Source organism: Beta vulgaris, chromosome 6 (genome assembly GCF_026745355.1).
Source record: "Beta vulgaris subsp. vulgaris cultivar EL10 chromosome 6, EL10.2, whole genome shotgun sequence".
Classification (NCBI taxonomy): Eukaryota; Viridiplantae; Streptophyta; class Magnoliopsida; order Caryophyllales; family Amaranthaceae; genus Beta; species Beta vulgaris.
The window spans coordinates 16236150-16258960 of record NC_079207.1 but is presented as its reverse complement, the minus strand read 5'-3'; the positions used below and the strand labels follow the sequence as shown (position 1 = coordinate 16258960).

Here is a 22811-nt window from a genome sequence, read left to right as displayed (position 1 = left end):
ATGTTTCTTGAATACTATAGTCAGTTTAAAGACATATAGTATTTGATTTAAATTTATACAATTACATTAATGCTAAAAAGTATGTACAAATACGCGCTAAGAATTGGGGTTAAGCTTTCCTAATTTTCCTAAGTTTAGGATTCAACTCCTACCTCAATCATTTGTTTAAGACTTAAAGAAGAGAGGGAAGAGAGAAGGTATCTGATTTATAATAGATCTTTAATTGACTGATAGTCTTGTACGAGATAGTCCAGAAAATTTATTCTTACTAATTTTTTAAAATATATGTACAAATACATGCTAATGTTGATATGACACTCTCCTCCCCTGTAATGCAACTCCCGTCGAAAAAAATACTAGTTGGTGTAATCAAGATTGAAAATCATGACCTCATGCTAGGAAATAATTGACTTAACCAATAATCTAAAGTCCAAACCCACTTCTTATTACTTTTTATCTAAATGCAACAAACAGTTAATCCATATCATCAGTAATAAATCTCTATTATATAAGCCAAGGGAGGAGGTGTGGTGTCCTCTTTTGAAGTGACTAAAATACCCTTTAATAATTTAAAATAATGTTTTCTTTTTATAAAAAATTAAAAAATGAGAATCAATGAAACTTGCCATATGAGTAGGTCAAAAATGGAATATGCAATACCATTAATAACAAAGTAGATTGACATAATCAATTATTCACGAAATCAATTACAATCTTCAACCAAAAAAAGTTAGCAACATATCGTGATAACATAATATTTCATATTTACAAAGTTCAAACAATATGATTTATTAACATCTATAATTGTTAAAGAATTATACTAAAGTTGCTAAAAAGAAAATATTAAATCATCTACCAAATTTAACAGTGACAGTATTGAAACAGTTAAAAATCATTCACCTTTAATTTAAAAAGATAATAGCATCTACAAAAGAACCTCAATAATTTACATCACTATCAAGATAATTTTAGATAAAAAAAAAAACATGCCCATTTATATATAACTACATAAGATTGTCGAGACACGCATCACGTGCATATGCAGCTAGTCATATCCTAAACAAATAGTAGTAATAGATGTCAATTTTGCTATTTTATTTAAATTGTTTCTCACATAATTAACCAAATTCACTCTATGATCGATCTAAAATGGGGGCTCATCAACAATAAAAATGGTAGATGTGTATTTTAAATAATTTCTTCTTTGTGTAGATAAAAGAGTCAAAATATATTTACAATATATATGTTCTTCAATGATAGTTAAATAGTACTCTTGTTTTTTTTTTATCATTCTCACTTTCCTATGCGCGTCCCCCCAATACACCGCTTTGAACTTAAATATCTTTCATTATATATTAGTAAAAATTATAACGATTGAATATTAATAATGTAATAATTGTGACGAATCAAACAAGACCCTACATGACTATATGTTTTTTTTATAAATTGAAAAAAATTAAGACGATTCTCTCTAAGTATGAATATTGTTAAGATTTCAAGTGAGAAAGATAAAAAAACAGGAGGAGTATAATTGATCTAATGAACAAAAAACTTATATCTTGTTAGATTTTCATTTAGTACAATATACAATTAATTGATTAATTCTTAGATATTGTTTGGTTAATATTGTTTAAAAAATATTATTTGTGGTTAGACTTGAAATTTTTTTTTTTTGAATAATTTTTGTTATCCATTGTAGCTATATAATCATCTTTTAATTTCACAGTTGAAAAAAACTAATATTTTTGCATATTATATCTATTCAATTTGTTATTATATTAAAATTTAATAAAATTAAATTTTCACTAGTGGAAAAAATGTTGAATAACACAAAATAACTCATCCAGTTCTCCCAAAATCGAATTTGTTAAGTCATGAGTATTTTTGTGCTCGCAAATAAAGGGATAAAATAACTGATATAGTTTTTAGGTCCACCTAATCAGTTATTGCATCTCGTATTTGATATTTTCTCATAAAACTTCATCTTCACAATGGTTTGATCTAGTGTTTGAGTTTTTTTTTTCATTTTTTAATTTCATTTCCTTTTGTTATTGTTGACTTTCACTTGTTGATTTTTGTAATTTATTTTTGTGATTTCATTAATTTATGGGAAAAATTGAGTTCGAATGTTTGTAATTCACTGTTACTTTTACTGATTTTTCATATTTATATTATTTTGATTCTTGTTTATTATGTAAATTTTCCTTTAATTGTTGTCAATTTTCCATCCACTCTTTCACCCATTTTATTGCTGTTAGTATCTCTTTTTTTTTGAGTTGAAATGTTTGCGAGGATTGAAATGGAATTGAGTTGAAATGTTGTGTAATTCCTCTCTTCTATACATTTTCAGCCAAAAAAATCAATACATGCTTAATCGATTCGCTAGAACTAAAAATCGAATCAGTGCACTTACCTAGTTGATCAGATTTAGAACCAAATTGGACCAGTTAAGTGTTAACTGATCCGGCGGTGAACTGGTCAACCTTCCTCGACCATTCCGCCCTTAACTGATTCAATTCATATTCGGATTGATTAATCCCATTTTAATGGGATCAGTTAGACCTTTTCCATTATTGTTGATGTTCATTACGCAGGGGCTTCATTCATAATAATTGAACCTAGGATAGGCTTATTGGTTGGGGCCTTCCTTCCACTCATGAGACAGTAGTTCAATTCCTTCCTCTTATAAAGTGGAATCCCCTAATTTTTTTCCCACTTACAAGAAATATTCATATTAACTTTCAAAAAAAGGAAAAATTTAAAACAAAAGTCTCAACTATTCCCCCCGATAATAAAAAATTCGAACATTAATTGATATTGAGAAGTCCTAATTTTGGGAGTGTTTTATAAAAGCGGTTGCAGCAGGTTAATATCTTGCTACAATAGGTAAAGCCTCTCCTAGAACCTCGAAACCACCTTCTCTCCCCCTCGAAATCCTCTCCCTTGCCTTCGATCCACTCCCTCCATTAGACGACCACCCTCTCCTTTCTCTTTTACTCGCTCCCTAATACCTTCAAAACCACCTTTATTGTCCCCCGACACCCCATCCCCCTAGCTGCCACTCCATCTCCCACCCTTGAAATCACCTCACTCACCCCGAGAACCACATCCCCTGCCATGTTAGTCCTTGCCCCACCTCCTCCCCTTTCGCCCTCCTCAATTCTCCAACTTACTCCCATCTTTCTTCTATAATGACATTTCCATCATTACATTATTGTTGAAACTTGAAATGCAATTTAATATTGTAGAACACAAAGTTCGTCAATTTTATTTGGATTAACCCTCCAACCACCGTTATGGATCGGATGTAGCTTGGCTTTCGGCATGGCTTCAACGTAATCAATCTGCTGCCATATCGCAAGATTTTTCTAACAAGGAAGTCTTCCTTTGTTCTCTCCAGGTTCTTAATTGATTTTACTTCCTTTTCCTAGAATTTTATTTGAATTATGTTTTTTAGGGTTCTAATATTTTTGTTGATGAGGAAATACAATTGTCATCAACTTAAGGGAAAATTAAAAGCAAATAGAACCTTTGAAAATTCTCTCTATGCGGGTTTTCTAGTGTAGTGCTGGTAGCCATGGGCAGACCTCGTGGGTCGAAAAATTCAAAGGGTTTGAGCAAGGGGAAGAAGAAGGTGGGACCATCATCATCTAACATCAAGAACACTCGATCAATGGATAAAGTTCTTGGCGTAGGAATTCTTGAAATTCCAGAATGTGAAGATGAAGGTGAGATTCTTTCGCCCAATTCTTCTTTAATTGAATTGAAAAAACAATCAGCAAAGATGCAATTGTTTTCAAAATGGTTGATTGTGATAAATAGTGGGTCAAAATCTGCACAATCTGTTGTAATAAATGAGTTGAATTCTGGGTAGAAATCTGCAAGACCTGTTTTAATGGAGGAATGGAATGTTGAATGTAATAAGAGGGTTTCGTGGGTTATTAAAGATGTTGAAATGAATGATGAATTCCATTGTAATGACAATAATGAGCATGTTAATCAATGTATAAATGAATTACACTTGAATAATAATGGGTGTGATGCGAAGAATGATGACATGCCTGAAATAGAATGGGATGATATTCAAGATGAGATATGTTATTGGGAGAACTCTATTTTTTTTTTTTTTTTGATAATTATTAGGAGAACTCTATTATCAGTCATGTTCTTGGGGCTTATCCCCCACTACATACATGTTCTTGAGAGTTTTTTTAGGCGTTTTTGAGGAAGAATGAGACTGGATAAGATTACTGCAATTGTTAATGACATCTTCTTGATTAGATTGTCAAAAGTTGAATCAAAGGAATGCATTTTTGCTGAGGAGTTCCATTTCTTTGACGGGAAACCTTTAAATTTACAAGCTTGGCAGCCAGATATGGAATGAAAAAATAAGAAGGTGGGAAAAGTTTCTATATGGGTTGAACTTCTGGGTTGGATTTGAAGTATTGGGGGAGAAGATTTTATGTAAGATTGTGGGGGTTATTTGGCAAATATTTGTAGGTTGATAATGATACTCTTCATAGGAATAATTTGATGTTTGCAAGAGTTTTAGTAGAGGTCGAAGTTGATCAACAGTTTCCTGATCGTGTGCAATTCAAGAATGAAAAAGGCATGGTTGTGGATCAAAAAGCGCATTATGCTTGGAGGCCTATTGTTTGTAAATAATGTTCAGGGTATGGACATTCACAGAGTGAATGTGTTAGGAAACAAGGGTGAAACAAGTGAAAAAGGTGTGGATGGTTAAAAATGTCCATGTAATGAGGAGGCTTCCTGAAACACATGCTACTGATCCAGTGAGTGAAGGTACTGGAGTTGCTATTGAAACACATACTATTGATCTAGAGAGGGAGGCATCATATAAGACCAAGTCACAAGCTGGTTAGAAGGATATCCATACTCTAGTGGCTAACATGTATGATGCCTCGACAAATTCCAGTACTGAAGAATTATTTTATGATGTAGCAACTGAAAGGGAGGAGATACAAGGGTTAAAGGCCCCTGAGGGTCATGGATAACATATTAATTTGGAATTTCAGAGGGCTAAACAGGAGAAATAAGTTACTGGATGTGAGACAATTCATATCATCTCATAAAACTTCTCTTTTTAGCCTTATGGAAACTAAGCTGCGTAAAGATGTCCAAAATGAGAGATCTTTTCTAACAAATTTGTCCTGGCTGGTGCTTTACAACTAACAGTTGTATAGTTGATAATGGGAGAAATTATAATTATTTGGTTTCCTAGTTCCTTTACCGTGTCTGTTGAATTGGTCATTGTAGAATTGAACCCAAAAGGCCTATTCCTCCTTTTTTGTGCGATTTTGTGTATCGTTCTAATGATAGGAATGAAAGGGTTGCTTTGTGGAATTCTCTCACTTAGGTTAAAAAAAACATCCCATGGGTGATAATGGGTGACTTTAATGTAGCGTTAAATTTGGATGAAAGAGTAGGTTCTCCAGTGAGACTTTGAGGAAGTGGCAGATTTTAAGGAGTGTGTGGAAGAATGTGGAATGGCAGATATAAAGCAAGCTGGGAGATTCTTCACTTAATCGAATAAACAAGAAAGGGAGCAAAGAGGTTTTTCTAAGATTAATCGAGTCATTGCAAATGAAGACTGGAGAAATTCTTTTGATTCAGTTGTGGTTACTTACCTTCCAGAGGGTGATTATGATCACTGCCCAGGGGTGATTAGTATGCATAAAGTTCATGAAGGGAGGAAAACCTTTAAGTTCTTTAACATGTGGGTGCAAGCTCCTGAGTTCTTGGATACAGTGTGAAGGGTCTGGCAACAACAGATAACTGGTTGTGTGATGTATAAGGTAACTCAGAAATTGAAAGTGTTGAAAGGTGAGCTTAAATAGTTGAATAAAAAAGGATTCTCAGATGTTCACGTTGCTGCCCATCAGGCTTATCAGAGAATGTTAAAGGCCCGAAACAAGTTCATGCTAGGACTAGACAAAGAAAACTTGCTCTTGCTGAAAAAGAAGCCACCATAAAGTATACGAAATCTCAAGAGATTTATTTGAGCTTCTAAAGACAAAAAGCAAAAGACAAATAATTACTGATGGAGATTATAATACTAATTAAGCTCTTTCACCAATCCGCTAAAGCTTGAAGATGTGAGAATAAAGTTTATGCTATCCAAGATGGTCAGGGGAATTGGGTTAGTGATGATGGTGGTGTGAATGCATCCTTTGTTACCTTTTATCAAGGGTCATTAGGTACCAGTATAGGGGAGAGATGTGAAGTTAAGCCCACAATCATTGCTGAAGGAATGGTTTTGACTGATGAGCAACAGAGATTACTGGAGTGTAATTTTAACGCTGAGGATGTGAAGGCTGTTATGCGTATTATTCTTAATGATAAAGCTCCGAGTAAGGACGGATACGACAACTACTTTTTTGAGGAAGCTGGGGGATCATTGGGGAAGAAGTTACAACTAAAATGTTGATTTTTTTCACAACAGGGCAATGGCTAAAAGTTGTTAATGTGACATATGTCACACTCATTCCCAAGGTCAAAAGTCCTTCTAATTTAAGTGACTTTAGACCTATTACATGTTAAGTGCTTTATAAATGCATTACCAAATTGATCCGCAATAAACTTAGATTCATTCTGCCAAGCTTAGTTTCTCAAACTCAATGTGCATTTGTCTTTAATAGGAGTATTCTTCACAGTATTATGCTCTGTCAAGATATTGTGAGAATGTATAAGAGGAGTGAGAGACAAAATGTTGTTTGATTAATATAGACCGGCAAAAGGCCTATGACACAGTTTGTTGGGAATTTTTAGAGGAGATGTTTATTTCCTTGAGGTTTCTTAGGAGGTTTTTGACGCTGATTATGATTTGTGTAACCAGCACTTCATTATATTTGATGTTGAATGAGGTTCCTACATGTTTTTTCAAGTCTAAGAGGGGGCACAGACAAGGGGATCCCATGTCTCCCCTCTTATTTGTTTAGATCATGGAATATTTATTAAGAATTATGCTCTATGTAGGTAAACAACCTGGTTTTGGTTTATCCAAGGTGTCAGCCTTTGAGAATTAATCATATGTGCTTTGTAGATGATTTAATTCTTTTCAGTACAAGAGACTATAGATCAGTCACTATGCTTCTTCAAGGGATAGAGCTTTTTGCTAAGTCTTCTAGTTTGGTAGCTAATAAATCTTAAACTGCCTTTTATAGCTGTGAGATGAATGCTTAGGAGGGTCAAAGAATTGTAGACAACTCTAGATATGCATTCATGGTTTATTGCCCTTCAGATACTTAGGTGTTCGAATAAGCACCACGAAATTATCTGCTTATGAGTGTGAAAAGTTGATGGAAAAAATGGTGAGGAGGATCAGAATTTGGAGTACAAGGAATATTTCATCTGTAGGAAGGGGACAACTTGTGAACTCTGTATTGTTGAGCATTACTGTATATTAGGCTCAAATATGTTTAATTCCTAAACTGATAATCAAGCAGGTAAATGCAATTTGTAGAGCTTTTTTTGGACAGGGACTTGTATTAGTTTCAGGCCACGATATGTAAATTGAGATATTATTTATTTACCAAAATTCATGGAGACCTTGAGTTTAGATCATTAATGCCTTCGAATTCAACCATAATTGGGAACCATGCTTGGAACATTTCTATGAAGGCAGATAATCTTTAAGTGAAGTGGGTTCATATCATGTACATCAAGGATCGGCCATGGCACAATTACTCTCCCCCTCAATCTACTAGTTGGGTTATTTAATAAATTTGCAAGGCAAAAGATGAGATTACAAGAAAATTTTGAGGTAGCTGGCTAACTAAACCAACCTATAACATTGCTGGTGTTTATAAAAAATGAAGAATTTGGGGATCAGGAATGATTGGTGTAAGATTGTGTGGGATAACTACAATATTCCCAAACATAGTTTCTTCACTTGGTTGACAGTTCTTCAGAGGCTACAGACATGTGACAGACTGCATAACATTGGTATTTGTCCTAAAAATTTTCTTTGAGTGTCCTTTCAGTAGTCAATGCTTACAGATGATAAAGAACTGGATGGGCATCAGGGCTATTTCGAAGAATTATCTCCAGTTTCTTAGTTGGATTAAGAGAAGACTTCAGAGGGAGCAGATTTTAGAAAAGCGTTATGTATCCAAGCTTAATTGCACTCCTGTAAAAAGTTTGGCAGGCCAGGAGAGGAATAATGCCCTTTGGAACATGCAAATTAATAATGTTAATAGAGTTGTACATGATGTCAAATACATAGTGAAGCAAAGAGTTAAACATAGGCTGCCTAGAAGAATGAAAGAAGGAGATACTCATTGACTAGATGCATTGTAATGTGATGTATAGTGTGGTTGTTTGGGTATTCTTAGCAATCTCGTTCATTGCTTTAGGTTGTATAATGTTGCGATTAATACGAAATCTTACTTACTTACCAAAAAATATTTTTTTTTGTTGATTTCGGGGTTATTATTTATTTTACTTACAAATTGTGGTCATTGTAATAAGTTTTTAGTACGTTGTTGGATTTCGTTTTAGTACAAATTGTGGTTATTTTACTTTTCTTAACCTTTTCAACATGTTAATGGTTAATCTGAATCGTTTTTATAAAATGCCCTCAAAGTTGGATTGCTTAATATTAACTTGTAGTTGAAAATATTTTTGTAAGACCAGTCATAACACTAACAGTTAGTGGCCATTTGGCCTCAATAAGGATCAATCTGCAAAAAAAAAAAAAAAACAAAATTCTTGGATGGTTTAATAGAAAGCTCATTATTTACTTATTTTTAGAGATTATAGATGTACTTTTTGAAACAAATATGATTTTACACACATAAACATGGGTTGATTTATAAATAACAGGCGTCTCAAACAAACAAGCTGTGGTTGATTTATAACAAACAAGTGTCTTAAACGCACAAACAAGGGCGATTCTTATAAATTGTATTTTTCTGGGGAAAAAAGCTGACGAATCACGCTAATCGATGCAACTTTTACTTTTTCAGAGATTACAACTGTACTTTTTGAAAAAAAGTAAGAATACCATCCAAACATGGGTTGATGTATAAATAACAAGGGTCTTAAACACATAAACATGAATTAATATTTAAAGAACAAATGTTTTAAACATACATACAACGATTCTTATAAATTGTACTTTTCTAGGGAAAAAAGCTGACGAATAACATTAATCGATGCAACTTAGTTTTTTCAGAGATTACAGTTATACTTTTTGACAAAACGTAAGATTATCACACAAACATGGGTTAAAGTATAAAAACAAGTATTTTGAACACATGAACATGGGTTTATTTATAAAAAACAAGTATCAGAAGGTGAACAGATAAATGTACCTTTTTTATTTTTCAATGTTAAAAGCGTACTTCAATTGCCTATACTGATACATCATTGATATATCCTTCAACAATTTTCTTTTTTGCATTTTGGTCTATATTAATGGCTTTTTGACCACTAACTACTAGTGCTTTATCACCCCTTGTTCTTGTTAATTCAAAAAAATTGAGCCCTTACTAATCTACTATTTAGTATATCCATCAATCACCAAAAAGTAAATAGTTTTTTCACCATATACCCCTGACAATTTTTTTTGCAATATATACCCTCGTAAGTTTCCAAATTCACCATATACCCTCCACTTTACAAAAAAAAGATATATAACCATACCCTTATGAGTTATGACTAACGGTTTTTGGAATCCCGTTAGTTATTAGGCCCTAATTCCCCCTAACCTTAATTAACTAACCTAAACCTAAGTGATCAAACCCTAACCCAAAACCTCTGATCTAATACCCTAACCCTAACCACCCAACCACCACCCTCCCCCACCCCTTCCCCCTTCCCCCTTCCCCCTTCCCCCCACTATCTCCACCACCCCTGAAGCCCCCTCCCACGCATCCCTGCAGCCCCTCCCCTCCTCCTCCCATGCATCCCCGCAACCCTCCTCCCCACATCCTTTGTGTCTTCAAATATGGGCTTGAAAAATCTGGGTGCAAAAAATATGCGGGTCTTCGGGGAGGGGGATGGGGGGTCGTGAAGCTTCAAGGAGGGGGCGTTGCGGGGATGCGTGGGAGGGGGATAGGAGTTGCACAGCTTCGGGGAGGGGAAGGGGTTGCGGGGATGCCCGGAAAGGGGGCTTCGGGGTGGGGGAAGAAGGGACTTCGGGGGGTGGCTACGGGGGAGGGGGAAAGGGGGGCTTCGAGGGTGGGAGAAAGAGGGGTTGCAAGTAGGGCTGGCAATCCATAGCACGACCTTATAACACGACACGAACCCGACCTAAAGTTAATGAGAGAAACAAGAACCCGACACGAACACAAATGACACGAACTCAACCCGATTAGTTACATTTATCATATTATGCAACTATTCTACTTTTTACATCAATTTTGATACATTTGGGAGCCAACCCGAAATCGACACGAAACCAAACACAAACACGTCCTGCTGACAGAAATTGCCAGGCCTAGCTGCAAGGGTGGTGAGGGAAGGGGTGCGGTGGGGAGGGATGGTGGTAGGGTGGTTAGGGTTACGGTATTAGATTAGGGGTTAGGTTTAGGTTAGTTAGGGTTAGAGGAGAGATGAGGGGTTAATACTTAATAACTAACGAAAGGCTAATATTGTTAGTCATTAAAGGTAAGTAAATGTATTTTTAAAAAACTGGGAGTATATGGTGAATTTTAAAAGTCAAAAGGGTATATGGTATAAAAAAATTGCCAAGAATATATGGTCAAAAAACTGAAATGTAAAAATAATGCTCGGAAAGCATTGACGAGCTTAAACTAAGTTGCATGCACGTGATGGTAGACACAAATCTTGAGCCTCCACGTGAAATTTCTTCAATGACCAATACACCAATCTTCATCAGTCATCAGTTCCATTATGTACAAGTACAAAACTACCCCTAACTTACAAGCCACATTCAACGACTAAACCAAGGACAACACCGTAAATACACTCGGCCCAATGTTATTAATGTACCACAATTGGTCTTAGATTTTCTTTGCAACCCCTTCCTTTCAACCATCTACTCCAATAAATTTATAATGGCCCATCTTCTACTCCTTACTCTGCTTTCTCTCTTACTCCTCTCCTCGGTCCACGGTCAAGCACCACCACAACCATCACCATCACCATCTCCACCATTATCAGGCCCAGCCCAAGAGTTCTTAGAAACACACAACCAGGCCCGGGCCGAAGTAGGTGTGGGCCCACTGAAATGGAGCCCACATCTAGCAAACGCGACGGCCCGTTTAGTGATGTATCAGAGGGTGAAGAAGAACTGCGAGTTTGCGGACATGAGTAGCAGCAAGATCAAGTATGGGACTAACCAACTGTGGGCCCAAGGTGCAGCGGTGAGCCCAAAAACGGCGGTGAATGCATGGGTGGCAGAAAAGAAGTATTACAACCATACGAGTAATTCGTGTGTAGGGAACCAACAGTGTGGGGTCTACACGCAGGTGGTATGGCGGAAGTCGATGGAGTTGGGGTGTTCACAAACTAGCTGTGTTAAGAATGGGTCGTTTTTGACTGTTTGTTTTTATAATCCACCTGGAAATATTGTCGGGGAAAGCCCCTATTGAAATACTTACTTCTAAGTTCTATGTTCCCGTTATTATTATTGTTGTTATTATTGATATTGTTGTTATTATTAATGTTAGGCCTATAGCTATTATTGTTATTATTGTGTTTGTAGTTTGTACTGTAAGTTTTATACTCCTCGTGGACCGCCAATAATGTATTTGGTTCTGATCGAATGAAGTTTACAAATAATGAGGTTTCTGTTGAGTACTTGAGTTTGCCTTCAATTTACTTCCCCTTCGACTTCAGATCTCTCCCTTCTCTCCAAGTAAATTGTACATGTATTTTCGGTTTCAAAATAGTCGCAACATTTTGAATAATATTAGTAACATGCTTTACAATGGACAATCTTGATCTATAAATCACATATTTGAACTAAAGTTGGTTTGTGGGAGTGATAAATGCTCTCATCCTTTAAACAAGTGACCAAGGATCCGATTCCTTTTTTTTTTTGAATAGTAAAATTAATTCATTAATAAAAAGTCATACGACATCTACATAAGCAATCGAATCAAACAAATACATAAGTTGAATCAAACAAAAATTTCCTTCATAAAAACTACGATCGTCAAACAAATCTTGCAATGTGGAACATCTCCCGCTTATGTCGCTGGAAAATACAGCCTTGTTGGAGAGACAATCTAACGATCCCTTGTAGTCGTGAGGATGATTTCCGTCGGATTCGTCTGACCCTGACCGTATTCGAAAAATTGATAACCTTTGTGATCCCGCATAATTCTTCACCAACAAAATAATTTCACGGCAATCCATTAGATCTAGTATCCCGGATTATAACCTGTAGTATCCCGGATTATAACCGTATTCGAAAAACCCTGTCTTTCGAAGGAGGTCGAAAAACCTTGTCTTTCGAAGGAGATCGAAAAACCTTTTCTTACGAAGGAGATCGAAAACCCTTTCTTTCGAGGGAGAAATCGTTATTGGAAACCTAAAAACAAATAAAAAAACAAAGGTGGGGGCTTTCCAACGGTAAAAACCGATGGAAGCACCTTTAAAAATCAACAATGGAGGCTAGGGTTTTTGAAAGTAGGGAGAAGAGAGGGGAGAGAGAAAAGTTTCGTGTATTCGTAATCAAGAATAAGGAATCGAATAAGGAATCGAAAGGATTCGAAAGGATTCGATTCCTTATTCTTGCAAATAGAGCAATCAAAGTTGAGATGGGTCTATCCATTAAGTTGACTTTAATACCCCGAAGGAGATTGCCCCTAATATCGTTGAAGTATACTCCATGACTTACACCAAAAGTAAATCACATATTTGACTTTCTATTGTTTTAGTTGTTTTCTTTTGACTTGTGCATATTATATGTAATGATATTCATTGTGTTTTTAACGAGTTTTTTAGCTGTTGTTTTTTAATTTTATGCATATTTCACATATCTCATTTTGATCAATTTTTTTATTGACAAATTTAATTAAAATTGTTACTATTATGTAAAATATATTGGATTTGTGTTAATGTTTAATTTCATAATATGAAATTTTCTATAATTTTAATAAATAAATATATAAATATATTAATAGTCAAAATTGTGCGTTAATTAAATGTGAAAATTAAAAGTGGAAACATAACAAGAACTAAGCGAGTATCATATAATTTTTAGTATGGAGATCAAAGAATATATGCATACACTTTAAGCGGATATTAGCTGGCTTAATTTGATTTTTTTTTGGATATTAGTTTCCATCTATATATTGGGCTAAATTGTGGCTCTCTATACATAAAATTCTAACTCATTCTTGAATCAATAATGTCGCCTAGCTCGTGGACTGGAAGTAGGATACGTCACTCACTAACCACAGGCAATCTTCTAGGTGTTGCAAATATATAATTTTAAGGCTAAATGTAGAACAATAAGAAAGTAAATATCAAGAATTTGTTGTGCCGTGGTAAACAAATTAATGCCTTGAAAATGAGATTTGGTGCAATTGGGTTGCACAATTTTAATTATTGATTAATTCATTCCCTAAGTGTTATAACGGATATGAGAAATACCAAATATTAAATGCTGAAAAGCCATAAAAAAAACACAGATTTACGTGGTTCACCAGTAGTGTATTAGATACGTCCACGGGCAGACAGAGAGAATAGTTTTATTAATCTTGAGTAATTCCATATTATATATGTGTATAATACACTAATGATGACTTAAAAATAATTAGGTTAAATAACATATTATATCCCGGCTTGAAAATCACCCAACGTCAAAAAACCCCACTTCCCGATCGAGTCGGGCGACATGTGCCTGATCTGGCGGCCATAATCTTCCAAACCTAATTTTTCTCGGGCCCGATTGGGCGCTTGTCACGTCTGAGCCAATCGGGCGACCTGCTTTTAGGCCCCTACTGAGACCATCGACTCCGCTCAACAAAGCACATAACCAGATGCATTGATCACAACGTCTAGATTCTCCCTGCAACCAAATTTGTCTTGAAAGACAAACATACCAAATTTGTTCCTTAAGGACACCAGATTATTCTCTAAGGACCAAGACTTGCCCCCAAAGGGCAATTAACAACCTCGAACATTGAGCAAGTCCAAACAATAATGTTAAAACTTACTCTGTGGAACCGGCTTGGTGAACATTTCAGCAGGATTATCAGTTGTACCTACCTTCTTCACCTTAATTCTTGTCTCACTTTTTATAAAATGATACCTGACATCAATATGTTTAGTCCTCTCATGATGAACTTGATCCTTGGCCAAGCATATCGCACTCAAGTTGTCATGATGTAGACCTAAGTCACTGACTAAACCCTTTAACCAAATTTCCTCCTAATCTGATTCCGTCAAAACCATATACTCTGTTTCAGTAGTAGACAAAGTCAATGTAGGTTGCAAAGTACCTTTCCAACTCATAATAGATTTACCAAGAGTGAACACATAACCAGTCATACATCTCATACTGTCCACAATCAGCATTCCTAGCATAATCATAATCACATAAACCTGTAACTAAACATGCCACATCACCTCCATAAATAAGAGCAACATCTGACGTACCTCTAAGATACCAAAAGATCAACTTGACTGCCTGCGAATGCTCCTTACCAGGATCACCCATGAAGCTACTAAAAACACTAACTACATGTGCAAGATCCGGCTTAGTGCAAATCATAGCATCCATCAAGCTCCCTACTACACTAGCAGTATGAACCCGAGTCATGTCTGCCTTCTCCTCAGCAGACTTAGGCGCGAAAGCAACTGACAAATTATTATTTGGCGCACTTGGAGTATCTGTAGGCTTAGCTGTTGACGGGTCAAACCTTGACAAAATCTTCTCAATATAGCCTTTATGTGACAATAAAAGCTTCTTTTGTGCCTTTTCCCTATAAATCTCCATACTCGAAATTTTTCGAGCCGCACCCAAATCATTCGAACACAGATAAGCTCCATGAACTTCTGAACATTCGAGTTGTTCCTTGCTGCTATTAACATATCATCTACATACAGAATTAAGTAAATGAAAGATCCATCTGTTAGTTTGCTGTGATACACACAACAATCATATAAACTCCTATTGTAGCCTAACTCCATCATGTAGCTATCAAACCTCTTATACCATTGCCTCGGAGACTGCTTTAGCCCACATAAGGACTTCTTCAACTTGCAAACATAGTTCTCTTTTTCCCGAAACCTGGAAGCAATCTGGCTGAGCCATGTATATCTCCTCCTCCAACTCTCCATGAAGAAAAGTCGTTTTAATATCTAGCTGCTCGAACTCAAAATCCTGATGTGCAACAATTAATAGTAGCATCCTGATAGAAGTATGTATGACTACAGGTGACAAAAATTTCATTTTAGTCTATTCCCTCCTTTTGTATGAACTCTCTTGCAACCAGTCGAGGATTATACTTGACCCCCTTTGCATATGTCTAGGCATAAGCTCCCAAGTCTCATTTTTGTAAACTGACTCCATCTCATCTCCCATTACAGCAAGTTAATGGTTAGACTCCGTACATGTAACTGCCTCCTTGTAGGTAGATGGCCCATAACATCCACCTCCTCAGCAACCTGCAATGCATAAACCACTATATCTTCAAAAACATACATGTTTGGGGGTTTTCCGAAATTCGTCCTCATAGGACGTTCCCGAGAAAGGCTAGGCGCCTCTTCATTTGGTATTGAAGAATTTGATGCTTCATAGTTTATGTGTTGATTTTCTTCATGTGTTCCATCACTCTTATTAGGAGTGACTTGCTGCTCCATCTACACTTCAACACTAACAATCTCTGTTGCGACATTAGAATTCACAGCAGGATTAACCATATAAATTTCATCAAAGACTACATTTCGACTAAGTATAACCCTACTCTCTGATGGGGACAGAATTCTGTAACCTTTCACCCCATCTCCATATCCTACAAACACTCCCTTTTTGCCTCTCGGCTCCATTTTACCCTCATTTACATGATAGTAAACACTACAACCAAAAAGATCGCATATTCGAGTAATCTGTAGGCTTACCTGACCACACCTCATATGGTGCTTTAAGGTTGATCCTAGAGTAAGGCCCACGGTTGATCAGATAGCACGTTGTACTAACTACTTCTCCCCAAAACCTTCTAGAAGTGTCTGATTCATTCGTTTAACTACGCATTCTGCTGTGGTGTATCCCTGACAGCCTGATGCCTAGCAATCCCTTCATTCTTACAAAACTCATCGAACTTAGACAAACAAAACTCCAGACCATTATCAGTTCGTAGCCTTTTGATTTTTTTCCCAGTTTGATTTTCCATTAATGCCTTCCACGGCTTGAAATTTTTGAAAGCTTCACCTTTTGACTTCATAATAATCAACCAAGTCATTATTGAAAAATCATCAATGAAGGATACAAAATACATGTGACCTCCCAAAGATTCCACACGCGAAGGACCACAACAATCAGAGTGGATGTAATCCATAATACCTTTTATTCTATGAATGCCCTTAGGAAACTTGCTATGATGTAGTTTCCCAAAGACTCAGTGCTCACAGAACTCAAGGTTTGTGACCTTGTGACCACCTTAAAGATCTTCCTGGGAGAGGATTTGCATTCCACTGTAACTCATATGCCCAAGTCTAATGTGCCATAGCTTAGTCATATACTCCTTCTGAATTTCACATGAAGCAACAACAGCTGAACCTTAGAGAGTAGAACCTTACAGAATATACAAAGTACCACACTTGACCCCTTCAACATATCCTTTGAACCCTTGAAGTCATACACAACTCCACCCCCACCTCTAAAACTGAACCCATTACTATCTAACAGACTAAGTGAAATCAGATCTTTGATTATCATCTGTGGAACATGTCTAACATTATTCAAAGTGCAAAATGTACCTTTATGTGTCTGAATCTTGATATGACTCATATGATACGACGCTCCAGAATCAAGAACCCACACTTTTGTTAATTAGCAGGTAAAGCCAGATCATCCTCAGAATTCGAATTTTTCGCTGCAACATCAGTAGAACTAGACTCAAATTTATTTTCTTGATGCTATTTCGTAAGACATTCCTTCTTCCAATGCCCCTTATCCTTATAGTAATTACAAATACCATTAAGTTTAGCACCCCCTTTGGAATTTCCAAATTTCCTTACATTCTTTTTCCTAGAATTTCCATATCCCTTACTACTACTGACCACTAATCAAAAAGCCTGATTATTTGTACATGTACTACCAAATCTCTTATGACGCAATTTTCTAATATGAAGATATGATCTAACCTCTTCTAGGGACACAAAATATTTACCAACAATAAAAGATTGTACAAAATTATCATATGACAATGGTAAAGACACAAGCAGAATTAAAGCGACATCACATCCTCCACCTTCAAATCAATATTACGCAATTCAAACAAAATTGTATTTAATTGATCAAGGTGATCTCTAAGAGGTTTACCTTCATTCATGCGCATACTGAACAGACGTTGCTTCAAAAAACTTGTTAGTTAGAGATTTTGTCATATACAAACTCTCCAATTTCCACCACATACCAGGCGCGATTTCCTCTTCCGCGACTTCAGTGATTATATCGTCAACAAGACAAAACATAATCGTTGAATGTGCCTTCTCTCCATAACGACCATGTCACCGGTAACTGAATCCAATAACTTCTTTGCCAATGGTGCCTACAACCCTTGTTGCTTCAGTTTAGCTCGCATCTTGATTTGCCACAAACTGAAACTGTTTCTCCTTATAAATTCATCGATTTTCACATTCATCCCATACATCTTTCTCTCTTAGATCAAAAACCTGGCTCTCATACCAATTTGTTATAACTGATGTGAGAAAGAACAAATAATGAATGCAAAAAAGCAAAAAAAAAAACACACAGATTTACGAGTTTCACCAATGGTATGTTGGTTAAGTCCAAGGACAAAGAGAAAGAATAGTTTTATTGATCTTGAGAAATTGCATATTACATATGTGTATAATACACTAATGACAACTTAAAATCAATTAGGTCAAATAACATATTATAAGCCGGTTAGAAAATCTCCCCCACGTCAAAAAAAAACCCACTGCCTGATCTGGTTAGGCGACCATAATCTTCCAAACCAAGTTTGTGTCGGGCCCGATCAAGCGCCGGCCACCCAGTCGTGATTTGGTGACCACACCTAAGCCAATCGGGCAGCCAGCTTTTAGGTCCCTGTTGAGACCATCGACTCCGCCCGGCCAGACGACCCTGCTCGACCCGATCGGACGGGCCTGCGACAACCCCCTTTTGACGATATTCAAGGCACAATTCCTACACTAAGGTTCACACGACTCTCAACAAATAATTATATTCTTGCATGTGAGATGGAGTAACTAGAACTTATACCCAAAAGAGAGAAAAAAGAAGAAGAAGACAGAGTAAGTTGTATATTCCAAAATCAGAAAAATCAAGAATTTTAATAGTATTAGAGGAGGAAAAGTGACATCCCAAAGAAATCAAAGGACTCTAAGAAATCCAATGATCTTAATCAATTCTATTAAACTCATGATAGTGAAGGATTAAAAACCTTCCATCATCAAGAGGAATAATTGAATACAATAAGTCACCATTATAAGGATGAAAACCATACTTAAATCACACAATTAAAAGGATGTTATGAGGAATCCAAGGAAAAAAACAAAAATCCGACTGATCGGGCCCGAGACAATATCTCCAAAACCTCATAGAGGTCGCCTCATCAGGCTCGAGAACGACATAGACCTCACGAGAAGCACTCTCGATCAGGCGCCACCGCCCGGTGGCATCGGGCGCCAACATTTTTCCCATTTTTCCAGCTTTAGTTCCAACAGTAGGTGTTTTCGAGCACACTATGTTTCCTCTCACATATAATATCATGTGACTATAGCTTGCAACATTTTTATATGAGAAGGAATACCTAAATACCTTGTTTTCGAAAATTATGGGCTTGTATTAAATTAAGTATTTCGCTTATCTAATCTATCTAAACGTATTAGACTTTCTTAGTACTTATTAGATCTTATCTAGAACTTTAACTTTCTTTCTGTGACAATATCGGGCCTTATTTTTGTTGAGCTGAATTTATTATTAGTCCTTATTATTTTTTTTTTTGAGCAGATATTATTAGTCCTTATTAGACTTTATCTAGAACTTTAACTTTCTTTTTGTGAGAGTGTCATACTTTATTTTGGTTGAACTGAACTTATCATTAATCCTCATGAAACCTTATTTAAACTTATTTGAGCTTATTTTTCAGATATGGATTGAAAATAAAGTAAACGGTGCATACATGTTTAAATCTTTTTGTCCTACATATAATGGTATAATTTCACTAAAATCTCAACCATATGTCATCCACTCTTTTCAAATGTCGATCTTTCTGTCTCTATTTGGCGCTCACTATCTTCAACTAAGTGTTGATGTCATCTTCACCGACAGATTTGGAAAAAAGAAAAAGAAGATATAAGTTGGGTGAAAATTTAGAGTTGATCGGCTGGGTGGCTGGGTGAAATAACTAGCCAAGTTCATTTCAGGGGTACGGTCTTCTGAGTTTGACTTGTTGGGATTATATTTAATTAAGTAGAATATCTAAAAGTTTGGCAGAATATCCTTTAAAAAAAAAGTTTGGCAGAATAGGATTATATATTATATACTCCTACGTTATTCAATCAATTTCACTCCTTAATTGGACCTTAATCCACTATCGAATTTGATTAGGTACAATATCTACAAGTTGGCGGAGTAGAATATTTCCTTGTCGTTCAATTATCTGTCCCTACTATATATAATACCCTACCCCTCCTAACCACACTAAGTTAACGTGCACGTACAGTAAAATTGAATTTGCTAATCTTTTTAAAATGCATCATTAAGGTGAAACCCAATTCCCAAATTTTAGCAGTAGGATTGATCTAAAAAGGTTCGACTCCGCCACATTTTTGTAAACGTGGTAAGTAAAAATCTAAGATATTATGTAATTATTTGCAAAGACATCTTAAACTCTTATGGTTAATTAGAAAGACAAAAAATAACTTTGAAGTTATGTGACAAGTAGTTCTTTTGGGCTCTAGTCCTATCCCCTGCAAAACTTGGATTATATAATGCAATTTTGTTGATTAATAGATGTGAGACGGTGAGTAATTGACTATTGAGTCATTATCGATCATTTGGCCAAAGATATATTCTAGAGCCGTAGTTAGAGGCTACAAAAAAGTTTTTGGGGAAATCATTTCTTTTTGACGTGAAGAAATCGTGCTGAATTAAAAATCAAAGAACATAAATCCAATTTTGTGCTATGAGATCGCTAGATCATGAGCTTGCTTAACCTGTTCTCTTGATACTTTTGTGACCCCGCACCAATCTTTGTTTGGGTGATCGCTTAGATAGCTTTTATAGTCCATTTTACCGGGTGTGTGTCATTTATAGTGTAGTGTAATGTGTGATAGTTATAGCGTACCGTGTGCTCACTCCCAATTGATGTTTGGTTAGGTGTGTACTAAATTTGATTCATATCTCCCTTTTCTTTTGCCTTAGTAAAACTCGCATTACACCCAGTAAATTGTCTTATATATATGTATGTACTATGTTATAAATCATTTGACGTCCATCAATATTAGTTCTTCATAGAATAAGAAGACAAATTGTAGAGCTTAGATGCAGTGAATGCATAAAACTACATTTATTTATCCAACAGAAGAAGCGTCATAAGCCAAACAGAAATCATAACTCACTACTTAATAGTACTAATTAGTAGGAGAAACTAATAATACTAGATATAATTATTCATTAATACTAATGTATAGTAGCAGATTAGTTTTGTTGTTCAAGGAACCACAGCAGCAGCAGCAGCAACTTTATGATCAGTAGGTATTTTGCGAGTTCTGATTGCTTCAACGCCTGAAGATGGATGAGCTTGAGCCTGTTCAGGCGCGTCGTAAAGTATACATTGGCTCTGACAATGATCCTTACCACAGAACTCAGTAGTTCTGCCGCAGTAACCAGACGTGTTGCAGCACAATCCATCTGGACAACTGCTGTTGTGCGCCATTCTCCCGCAACGAAAGGCTGTTGATGATTTCCCCATCGAAACGATCATCAGCAGCACCATAAGTACTGCAACAATCTCCTTGGTCTTCATCATCATCTCTGTCTTTTTTTATGGGAAAATTTATAAGAGATCAGATGCTGTATGTCTCTAATATATAGAGATCAATGGGGGGATTCAATGTGAGATGAAACGTGTCGAAAAGAGATGGTGTGAAGTGTAAACCGAATAGAGGGAAGAGTTGGCATTAGCCATGCCAGTAGTGTAATGGCTCTGCTCGGTGCTGGCGCTAATGGTAAGGAATGTTTGGTTGCTCAAAGTAGTAGCATGAAACCAGGGGTTGTTTTGTTTACTAGTGTACTGCTAATCTTTGTTTTATTGTACAACTTATGATGAACGTATGCTCTTTTGACATATTCTAGCTATTGTCACCTGATCTCGACCCTCGTGTGTGGCATTGATGTGAATGGCCACACTATAGGCGGGTGGGAGTTTGATGGTGGGAGTTTGATGGTAGGAGGCTGGGAGCTTTGAATCTTATTTATGGATTCCAATAAATCAGGGTTTTGAGTAATAGTATTGATTTTTTTTTTTGTCCCAAACAAACATATTCTGAGCTCACCATGCTCAGGGTCGCGACACAAAGAAGATGATGAATCACTACTCTCACATTGACGCTTGAAATAAGGCTATATGTGAAGGAATTAGGTCCTCAACTCTAATACTATTATTAAATATAATATGGATCATATTATGGAGATAATTAGTTCATTTGATTGGGTTGTCTTTACGTTTTGCTAGAAAATGTTATAGAACTTTGGGTTAGTACTAATAAACCCAAAGCCCACTTGAATAGATCCTACAAGGTCACACATTAGTCAATTTGGATCAACAAACGAAAGACCTAGATCCCAAGAGGGACTCTAGAGTGGCCGGCCAAAGAGGAGTAAGGGGAGGGTTTCCTAACCTAATTATTCTTATAATTAGTTGAGTAAATCAAAAAATAAGAAAGTCAATATCTCTCAATATTTTCTCTCTCCTCTTTTCTCTACCTCTAAAAGTCACGTAATATTTACTCCAAGAAAATAAGAGTCTTTCTTCCTTCAAACTAGCATTGATGGAGTGTTGATCCGGATTGGTGGATCAAATAGAGGAATAACAACTGAGGTTCTTTCTCCGATATTGACGAGCTTTGTGGAATTCACGCATCAAAGGTTATTTCTAAACTGTTATGTCATCATTGATTGTATGCATGAGATCCTATTTTAAGTGCTTATGAATATGATTCATGAAATTTCGCTTATAGTACTTATAATCTCACAATGGTATCAGTTTTAGCCTATTGCATATAGTTTTTTGGTCATAATAATTAGATTTATTTTGATGTGTTCATGGCTAATTTTACTTTGATTAATGGGAGGAATTGAATTATGGATTGAATTATTTAATTGGATTAATTAAATAGAGATTTAATATGCTTAATTTTAAAAAGTAATAGCCGGATTTTTTTTAATTTCGACCTAATGATTTTCGAAATTCCAAAATTAAATTAAGTGGCCGAAAATATTTTGAATAATGTGGACCTAATTTTTTTTAATTTTAAATAACGTAAAGATTGGCCGAAATTTGAAATTTTAAAACCCTAATTTTCGAAATTAAAATTTAATTTTAGATCTCTAACTTTTCAAAAATTTTGAAAATCATATTCATATTATTAATCTAATT

General features: G+C 35.9%; 1 protein-coding gene and 1 pseudogene across 1 annotated transcript; one reads left to right on the top strand and one right to left on the bottom strand.

Annotated features, from left to right (window-relative positions):
- Positions 1-20864: 20864 nt before the first annotated feature.
- Positions 20865-21185, bottom strand: LOC104896184 (antimicrobial peptide Ar-AMP). The gene has a single exon (XM_010682902.1). It carries the CDS (start codon positions 21183-21185, stop codon positions 20865-20867), a length of 321 nt encoding a protein of 106 aa, XP_010681204.1.
- A 168-nt stretch (positions 21186-21353) lies between these two features.
- LOC125498858 (uncharacterized) overlaps positions 21354-22811 on the top strand; it is a 3801-nt pseudogene continuing 2343 nt past the window's right edge.